This window comes from Pyrus communis, chromosome 12 (genome assembly GCF_963583255.1).
Source record: "Pyrus communis chromosome 12, drPyrComm1.1, whole genome shotgun sequence".
Taxonomy (NCBI): domain Eukaryota; kingdom Viridiplantae; phylum Streptophyta; class Magnoliopsida; order Rosales; family Rosaceae; genus Pyrus; species Pyrus communis.
This window is the reverse complement of record NC_084814.1, coordinates 13,150,798-13,161,670: the sequence shown is the minus strand read 5'-3', so window position 1 is coordinate 13,161,670 and position 10,873 is coordinate 13,150,798. Positions and strand designations below refer to the sequence as shown.

The following is a 10,873-nucleotide window of genomic DNA, read 5'->3' as shown; positions in this document are numbered from 1 at the left end:
AAGAAACCTCCACTCCACCCGATTCTATGCCTTACTAATATCCAATTTCAATGCCATGAGACCATTTAACCCTGATGATCTCTTATGCATATAATGAGCAACTTCAACGACAACTAAATAATTATCAGAGATTAGGCACCCTGGAATAAAAGTACTTTAGGTAGGCTTAATAATACGAAGGAGAATAGCTTTCAACCTGTTCGTGAGAACTTTCGCCACAATCTTATATAGGACGTTGCATAAACTAATAGGCCATAACTGTGTCATCTTCGTAGCATCCTTTACCTTGGAAATTAACATAACATGGGTATAATTAATTTTCCTAAAAAAATGACCCGAGATGAGCATGTTTCGAACCCTATTACACACATCCACACCAACGACCCCCCATTGTTTTTGATAAAATCCAGGAGACATACTGGCAAAATTCCTTATTGGTGGTCTTCAGATATGTCTTGTGGTGGTTCACACAATTGCGGTGGTGATATCAATGTGTCAGATGATGTGTGTATAGCCATTTACAGAGGCGATATATTCTCAGATTTGGTCGTCTGCATGGCAACGTGCTTTGAAGAGATTTCTGTTCGAGGCGTCAGACATGTTGGAGTGAAATGAGATGGTCGTTCGAGCCCTAATTTGGGTTTCGACATTTGGGAGTTGTATTTGTGCAACTTTTGCATAAATAAAAATGAATAGGCCCCGTAGCAAACCTTATTTTTATTCATATTCCAAACATAATTTCTATAAAGCCATCATTTTTTATTAAAATAATAAAAATAAATAAACAATCATCAAATGATCATTGCGTGGATATGGAAGATTGAGAAGGACACTGTGGACTATCACTACAATGATTCTCGATTTTTAGACCAACTCCAATGGTGGGCTAAAAGCCAAATTACCCCCCAAAATTTCCCCTCAAACCCACTCCAACCCAAGGGGAAATTTTGAGCTAAATGCTAAATGCTAAACCAATGCCAAATTCCCCCCGAAATTTAGCCCATAAATCGGGGTGGACTCTACCCAATATTTATTGGAATTTAAATTTTTTTAGATTAAAATGTTCATAAAATTAATTTACGATAGTCTACATATTTATTTAAAAAAAAAAATTAATTTAACAAAAAAAATAGCCTAAGTTCATTCTTTAATAATCTCAGGCTAAAATTTTAGGGTAGAATGGTTAGAGTAGAAAAGCTGTTTTTGGGCTAAAAAATTTGACTTTTATATGCATTTCACCCACATCAATATTTTAATTTATTTAATTTCTTATGTAATTTTTATGTAATATGCATTCCACGCCCATCAATATTTTATGTAATTTCTTATGTAATTTATATGCATTCCACGTCCATCAATATTTTAATTTATTTATTTGTGTTACACCCGTATTTTTTAATACTATCTTATCCCACATTTTTATAGAACTACAAGCACAAGCATTCTACAATGCAAAGAACCATAACAAATCATTCAACAAATGGGAATGTTGGCAAATTGTCAAAGATTGCCCTAGATACAAAATTGTGGCAATCGGTCCAGAAGTTGTCATGCACGGTATGGGTCTACACAGTTCGCCAGAAGCAGACACAGCCGAACAAGAAGCCAACACATTTGAAGACACGGAAGGGACGCCTGAACAAGTGCCAGAGACCCAACCGACTCGTTAGTCCCTTAGGACTCAAGGTCAAAAGGCATCAAAGAAAAAAGGTAGTTCTTCCAAAAATGACTACACTAAATATATGGAGGAACTTACTCGTCAAGGTGAACTGAACATGGCATGGGAAAAGGCTAGAGATGAGGAAAAAGCTACTACTATGGCAGCAATTATTGCAGCTACTGAGGCTTGTGATGCGGCGGCTAAGAGACAAAGAGAAATAATTAATTGAGAGAACAAGATGATTAGAGAAGCACTTCATCGAGAGAATGAGATGCTTAGAGAAGAAAGGATGGCTCAAACAGATCGTGACACTATGGACAAGTCTCTAGTAGGACTATCTCCGAATTCAAAATATTTTTGGACATCAGAAAAAAGAGATGTCGTGCGAAGGAGGCGTGCAAGAGATGCCGAAACAAGTCAAGGGGGTTCCAGCTACAGAAATCCTAGCAACCAAGATCCTAGCACCACATATCCTAACTCCACAAGCTTTGTATAATTTTGCATTTATTTGTACTACTTTATTTAATTTCTTATGTAATTTCTTATTTATTTTTAGAACTTTATTTAATTTCTTATTTACTTTTAGAACTTTATTTAATTTCTTATGTAATTTCTTATTTACTTGTAGAACTTTATTTAATTTCTTATGTAATTTCTTATTTACTTTTAGAACTTTCTTATTTACTTTTAGAACTTTATTTAATTTCTTATGTAATTTCTTATTTACTTTTAGAACTTTATTTAATTTCTTATTTATTTTTAGGACTTTATTTAATTTCTTATGTAATTTTTGTACTTTATTTAAATATTTGAATAAGATTACATAAACTCACCAAATAAACATTTAAAAAAAAAACACCAAATAAAATTACATAACCTCACCATTTAAACTTAAAAAAAAAAACAAACACACTAAATAAGATTACTTAAAAAACAATACACTTTATTCTTCAACCACAAGCCTTATTTTAATTATCTTCGCCTTCGTGCAATCTCCACTGATGGTCAATCAAGTCATTCTGGCGGACTATGTGCCAGTATGGCTCTTGCAATGAAGTGTATCGTTGAACGATCAATTCATTGTAACGTCCATCCCGTTCCAACGGCTCGTGTTGCACGGGATCTTCGGTCTGGTCATGAGCATAGTAGATTTGTGTTCTTGAGTTGTTCATCGGATCCGGCTTGTATTCATCGACGACATCATAATCATGCTCGTCTTCAACAATCATGTTGTGCAGAATAATACACGTCATCATGATGGATCGAAGAGCCTCGACATCAAACATTCTAGCTGCAGCCCTGACAATGGCCCAACGAGCTTGCAGGATACCAAAACAACGCTCGACATCCTTCCTACACCCTTCTTGACACTTTGCGAAGTGTTTCTCTTTTTCACTCTGCGGGTGTGGCACTGTTTTGACAAATGTTGACCACCTTAGGTAAATACCATCTGCAAGGTAGTATGGTCCCTCGTATTTATTACCATTAACCCAATATGTGCATCTCGGCCCACGCCCTTGTAGCAGTTCGTCAGACACTGGAGATTGGGCAAGGACATTTAGGTCATTTTGAGCTCCTGGAACACCAAAAAAAGCATGTCAAATCCATGTATCAAAAGAAACCACCGCTTCTAGAATGATGCTTTTGGCTCATTTTCTGTCGCCATAAGCTCCTTGCCACGCACTTGGACAGTTTTTCCATGTCCAGTGCATGCAGTCGATGCTTCCAATCATGCCAGGGAAGCCTTGCATCTCACCCTTCCTTAGAAGCCTTCGCATGTCCCTTGTCGTCGGTTGCCGAAGGTACTCATTGGTGTAGAGGGCTTCAATTGCAGAGCAAAACCGCATCAGGGACTCCAGAACTGTTGTTTTTCCCATCCTTGCGATCTCATCCACTTGATCTGCAGATGCTCCATATGCAAGCATTCGCAAGGTAGCCGTAATTTTTTGCTCAGGAAGAAGACCTAGAACATAAAAAGCATCCTCTTTTTGCACAAAATATGGATCATGGTTGCAAACATCACTCATGATTTTAACGAACAAACTTCATTGCATTCTAAAACGACATCTAAAAACATAATCAGGGAAAACGCTGTTGGGAATAAAATAATCTTCCAAGAGATCTTTACCTCGTCTTTCCTTTCTTCTATTGATGTTTGCCGCACGTCTGGATTTGGCTATCTGACCCATAGCTTCCATGATACAGCGGGAATGTGAGGCCCTCCGCCTTCTATGGTGATCATCCTCATCCTCCTCCATTGCGAAGGCCTCATCTCCACCTCCACCTTGGTCAAGATTGACCAATTCTTCCTGTTGTGCCAACAACCTTTTCTACTGCTCTTGCAATTGTTTATACGCTCTCCTTGAAGAAGACATTGTAAGAACTCAAGATTTGAAAACGATAAAGAAGAATTCTGAGCTAAAAAAAAGGATTGAGTTTAGTGTGAGGATGGATGTAGGGATGTAGGGTTTATATGGACAAAAAAAAAAGAAAATGAGGTTCTGGACAATGTCACGTGGCACTACGTGATTGGTTGAAAATCTTATCGAAATCTTGGCTAAATTATTGTAAATAGGAAGTGACACGTGGCATGTCGGGATTGGTTGAAAATCTTAGCGGAAATCTATTCAAAAAATAGTACGTTCGGATAATGACACGTGGCGTGACGAGATTGGTTAAAAATCTTATCGAAATCTTGCCTAAATATTGTAAACAGGAAGTGACAGGAAGTGACAGGAAGTGACGCATGGGTTGTCGGGATTGGTTGAAAATCTTAGCGGAAATCTATTCAAAAAATAGTACGTTCGGATAATGGCACGTGGCGTGACGAGATTGGTTAAAAATCCTACCCGAAATTAAAACTATTTTTTTTATTATTTTATAAAAAATTTATTTAATATTTTAAATGGACTGGATGCCAGCGCATTTTGTAGGGGTGGAGATCGTTTATGCCAGCGCATTTTTTTACTGGGTACCAGCACATTTTTTTTGGGGTGGAGATGCTTTGGCCTATTACTGTTCATTGGGTCTATTACTGTTCAATTAAGTGGATAAATGGGCTGGATGCTGGCGCAAAGTCTTTAGGGGTGGAGTTGCTCAGGGGTTACGGTTCGGACTGCACCAACCACCCTGGATACTTGAGTGATGCATGGTATCTTTTATGTGTTCTGATTCCGTGATTGCTTTTTTACTCTGTTAACAAACACAGTTAGTATTAATTTAATGCTTGCATGTTTGCAACTACTCTCTATCTATATATCATGGTATATAATTAGGTATTGTGATTCTTGCTGCCACTAAGGTCCCGTTTGTTACACACTAGTTCAGACTTGGACATACTTTATGGACTAATATGGATTAACTTGACTTAGACTAAACAGTATAAAATAATAAAATATTTTATGCAATGTTGGATCTACATACTAAAATAGTTTTGTACACAAATTTATTATTGTATCACTTCCGAACCCAACTATTTTTCTGCCACTACTACAAAATAGAGCTTTTATGACACTTAGTAATTTTTTTAATGACATTCTTTTATTAGAAACATTGCTAAAATAAAATTATGGCACAACTTAATAAAAACACACGGGAAGAATTAAAAAAAAAAAGGGAAAAAAAAAAAAAAAAAAGAGGAATATTATGCTGCGAATTCCTCAAAGCTTCCTAAACCCTGGCGACTCCCCCACTCCACTACCCATAAACGAGGAAGAACCAACTTTTTTTGTCAATCTCTCTCTCTCTTCACTTCCTCTCACAACTTCATCATGGAACATATATAAATCAATTCTAGTTAAATATTAGTTGTCATGAATATCAGTGTATCTGGTAGCCTAGGTTTAATATTGTCAATTTTTATAATATTACTAGATCGTAATATTATTGGCAACCAAAAACTCAATTCTTTCATCATTTGAGATTAATACACAATGTTACACCAAGAATCAATTTAATAAATCAATAAAAAAATTAAGAAAATTATATATGGAAGAGAAATGTTACCTTATATATTTTTGATAACAAGAGAACATGTTCATGAAATCGTTGCTGGAGCTGCATCTTACTAATCTCAAGATCATCAACATCTTATTCAACTGTATGCGTCGAGTCTACAGATCTTTTACATGTAGATATATGTTGCTAAATGTAATTAAACATACATGTACTAACTCAGTTGAACTGGCAAAAGAAACTACATAAAATTGAAAGCTGTGCATGATCCGAACAAAATACACTTGAGCTATGGCACACATCAATAAAACTCCGGAATTGGACTTAGCACATCGAAGTCAGTTCCATTTCCTCACCATAAGGGGCAGAAGCCCAGACCAACGCCAACCCTACCTTTCTTATTTTACACACTGTGTACGTGATGTTACAACCATAATATTGTTTTATGGGATCACCATCCCGTAGCTTTTTCCTCATTAGTCATTGATGAACACAATAGCTTAATCACATTTCCAGTAGTAGATGGTCATATTAAATGCCAGGAGGTCGAATATCAATAGGGCCGGCCAGGGATACAAACACAGCTCACCAAACTTTTACAAAGGATATATATAATCAAATCCTCCAGCACCTTAGTTGAAGCCAGGCTTGATCAAAAGATCTTGTCAATCTCTGTTGTAGTTCAGACATATCAATGATACTCCCATCACTTACCTGTGTATTTATGCCCACTAAATATGAACAGGACTAATTGTGGATTTAGTAAACAGAATATATTTTATGTTGCCAGATTATAGATCAATCTAAAACCATTGGTCATATTGATTTTTGCCTAAACATGTGACTAAAACTAACAATTTGGGAACATAAACATTTTGTTTAACAGTTTCTTAGTACGAAATTTGCAATTTCTAGCAAAACGCATGTATTTATAATCTTCTAATTAGATAGTTATTCCTATATATGTAATTGTTCAGTCATAGTACTTTGTCTCTCGTGCTTTCGTCTCAAAAACGTCAAGCAAAATCAGTGACTAATGTATTGATTACATGGATAGTAGATTGATGTATGAAACTAAGGGGGAGAATTTTAATTGCTTGCTTCAAATTTGTTTCATTGGATTTGTTTTATGTTTTTCATCTCATGCATGTTTCACATGGAATGTTGTTTAGTAAAAAACCTGTATATGCATTTTGCTAGGAATTTGCCAGCTTTCTTACGAAAAAACCTGTAGTTACTTTGGCAATATTCGAGATATTGAGGTAGCCATGAAAAAAAGGGAAGGAAAATAAATCCCTAACTAAAGTTGATATCATGGGATTGATTACAATACCTCAGATTCAGTTGTATAAATCGACCTTTCATTTACTTCGGTTGAGATGCAGCTGACCGTGCTAAGTCCTTCTCCGACCAGAATTTCGAGAACTCTAGAAAGGGGAAGCCCTTGTTTCAAGGGAGTATTCACAACAACTTCCATTCCTACTCTACAAGGTCTAACAATTATTACAGAATGTTGCATTTTGCACTGTGTATTTTTGGTACCGGCAGAGCATAAAATATTGCACGACCCTTTCAATTGATCCCTCTTATTATGCAGTTCTTGGACATTGTTTTGTAGATGCTTAATATAATTTCCTGCCTGGTGCACATGATCAGATATAGACCTCTTACCCTGAAGCAATTGAATACCATGATAAGGATGCAAGTCAACAAAGCCAAAACACCAAACAAGAGGATTGATAAGACAAATACATACTCTAACATGTTGTGTTATCAAATTATGCATCAAGAAGCATGGTTTGATTAATGAAATCATGCCTGAATCTGAATCTATATTTCTAATGTGTAATTGTATATCAAATTTGACATATAATCATAGAAAATAAAGTAGTAGTTAGTGTTTAATCGGATAGTCTAACATGTTAAGTTATCATAGATTCAATCAGAAATAATTCATGGGTACTATGTCATGTGCTTTAAACGTATGATGCTGGTTCACAATTGTGTATGTGTGTGTGTCAGAATTTGACATTATTCAAGGGGGAGTTGAGATCGAAATTTGGTTCAAACTGTACTAGAAATTCATCTTCTTAGTTATCAGACAAAATTTTAACCATTTTACCTTGAGATATTCAAGGGGGAGTTGAGATCGAAGAGATGCATAAAGGGTGCCCATTTGTTGTCTTCTTTGTCGTTCAATATCTCTATGCATGACTTTCTTGTTGCCCTTTGGTTTTTTATCATCAATTTCACTAAAACTGATGGACGACGATGATGCCTTCCGCTTTCCGCGGCCGGAGCTTGGCCTCCAAGTGAGATCACGACCATCCTGAGATAGAGTCGGCGGGAGTGCTTGATTGTCTTGGATTGTGCTCTCTATGTAGGAAAAGGTGGAAACTTGGAACAAGTCATCAGCATGTTGTGAAGCTTGGTCAAATTGGAGTATATTGGAAGGAATATAATCCATGTTTAAAGCTCCAAATCTCTTTCTGTATTCTCTATATTCCAGCTTGCATTTTATTGGTCGACTTTATTTATAGCACCCCTCCCCCTCAATTTAAAAAGTGAAACGTAAAACCAGAAAAAAAAAAAAAAAGAAAAAAAAAAAAAAAAAAGATAAGTTCAATTGGGGAAATAAAATCTCTGCCGTGGCTAGGGTTTCAAGATTTTGATGTGATGAGGTTTTTTAAATGGAACGGTGACATAGGAAGTGACCTCAGTAGCAATAGCTACAATACAGAGCTGGCTAAAATTCAGTGACTTGACCTCAGTGAATTGTTATTTTTTTTATTTTTTAAGGATTTAATCATTAACTTGTTAGTTTAATTAAAAGATAACTGTACATTTGGGGACTAATTAAATAAATGCCACACAACTTTCACATGTAGTAATGCTGACAAGCTGATAAGGACATAGGATACGTATTGAACTGGGACTACCATCTATGGGATCCCACAACCAGAAAATCGATCACGCAAAATATTTCCAAATTAATTGAACAGAAGATATCAGTCTCCTCAACTATGCGATTCATCACTTTCCATAAAGTCGGCAGGTTTTCTTCCTTTAATTTTGATTTACGTGAGATATAATGATGATACCTGCCCTTCATTTTAATAAAATTATCAGTGGATACTAAGAAATTATTTATTATCATTTTGCATATAATTCACTATTTTAATAAATAGAATGTTGGATTTCTAATCATGTGTTTTAGGTTTGAAAGTTTTTCTTCTTATAAATTATTGTAATAGTGTCAACCTACTCTTTATTAGCACATACAAAATCTCTTTTTTCTTCTACGTAAGATTCATACTGTGAAGGGAGATGAGATTTCACTTATAAAAATAAAGCTCATTTAGAAATGCTGTAACAATAGCTGAAAACGATTTTAGTGAAATATTTTTGAAACCAATCATAGTAAAAACACAAGTGAATCTTGGAAAAGTACATATACCATAGTCTTATAGTGTTTCATGCAAGAATGATCAATTATGTGCTTTTTGCAAAAAGTACTTCAAGTGTTTTTAGAATCTAAAAACATTTCCTATAAAAGTGTTTTCAGTCATTTTAAAAGCATTTCCAAACAAGTCATAATTGATAGTAAGAAAAGTAATTTAACTTTCTTATAAGCACGATCTCATTTTTCTCCTATATTAAAATTGTGAGAAAATTTCAAGATCATTTATATTGTTTTGTTATTACACTTGATTGTAACTGCTGAACCTGTCAGATCACAAAATAGATTTGAAGTAATAATAATAAAAAACTAGACATAAGAAAAACAAGTGACGGATTAAGCAACCCCAATAGTATACCAAGAAGAGATCTTCATAGAAATGTCAAGGTGGGAGTATCATATTATTAAGTACTAGTCATTTTTTTTTTTTGCAGAGCGAGTTACCAGTTCAAAAGCCAAAGAAAAAAAAATTAACAAAAGTAAATTTTCTGTCATACCGTAGGGTATTTTATACGGCACAATATATAAATATAATAATAGTAGCCATGCGTCCTTTATTATTATTAGTTTGTTGTTGTGGCCTATTTTTAACTGACAGGGGAAGGGGGCCGAAGGCACAAAGAGAGAATATAGAGAGATGTGTTTGTAGGGTTGTGTAGAGAATGTCTGTTATTCCCCCTACGCAGTGCCTTTATTTATAGTAATAAGAGGGAGAATAAATCATTCTCCTCCAAGAAATACAAGTCCTAATAAGGAAACATAACTAGGATCAAATATAATATAGGATTTACACAATCACACTTAAACTAGAAATTTACAACATTCCCCGCTGAGTGTGTAAATACGCAAGTAGATTCGACATCATGTAGAGGTTGAGGAAGTCGACTCGTCGGCATTGATTTTGGGAACACACTATTCTCAATAAGGTAGGAACTTGCATAAAGAAGTAAGTCTCACAAAAAAACCCTATGGCTATGGTAAAAACCCTAGTAGGGACAAATCCATAGTCTAGGGAAAAATGCGTGAGAAATGCAAAGTCAAATGAAATGTCTACAGGACGTCATCAGGGATATGATCAACCCAAGGTTGGTGCCTCGTCAAAACCTCGTTAGGTAGGAAAAACTCAGTGGGAAAAATGATCTTAATCGTAGGGAAAAAGAGTACATCAAGATCAAGCAAGTATACTTCAAGATACTCCCCTGAGTTTGTTATAATTCCAAAAAGACTAGCAATGTTACAACTCAGAAAGTTTACGCATACCAATTCCTTGAACAAGTTTCTAAAATGTTGCCTTCAGTGGTGATTTGGTGAAGAGGTCAGCCAGATTGTCCTATGAACGGATTTGCATGACTTCAATCTTCTGATGCTTTTGTTGTTGATGTGAGAAGAAGAACTTTGGCGCAATGTGCTTGGTGTTGTCTGCCTTGATGTAACCCTTCTTAAGATGTTCGATGCATGCTGCATTGTCTTCATAGATCGTCGTCGGGACATCAACAATAGAGTAAAGATTGCATGAGCTTTGAATATGGCCCATAACTACTCTCAACCAAAAGCAATCCCGAGTTGCTTCATGTAAGGCGAGAATTTCAGCATGGTTAGACGAAGTGGCAACTAAGGTCTGTTTAGTTGACCTTCAAAAGTTTGCGGTGCCTCAAATGGTAAAGACATAACCTGTTTGAGAACGTACCTTGCACGGATCACAAGCCCATATTTGTAGTAACCTTAAGGTAGCGGAAGATGTCTTTAACATCAGTCTAGTGTTTGCATGTTGGTTGATAGGAGCATATTTATGCTACTTA

General features: G+C 35.7%; 1 protein-coding gene across 1 annotated transcript; it reads right to left on the bottom strand.

The window, feature by feature from the left end:
• Positions 1–5,724: 5,724 nt before the first annotated feature.
• Positions 5,725–8,094, bottom strand: LOC137709763 (transcription factor bHLH118-like). Its single transcript, XM_068448747.1, has 3 exons — positions 7,737–8,094; positions 6,948–7,286; positions 5,725–6,328 (listed from the first exon to the last, which is right to left on the bottom strand). Exons 1-3 carry the CDS (start codon positions 8,079–8,081, stop codon positions 6,230–6,232), a joined length of 783 nt encoding a protein of 260 aa, XP_068304848.1. The 5' UTR covers positions 8,082–8,094; the 3' UTR covers positions 5,725–6,229.
• Positions 8,095–10,873: the final 2,779 nt, after the last annotated feature.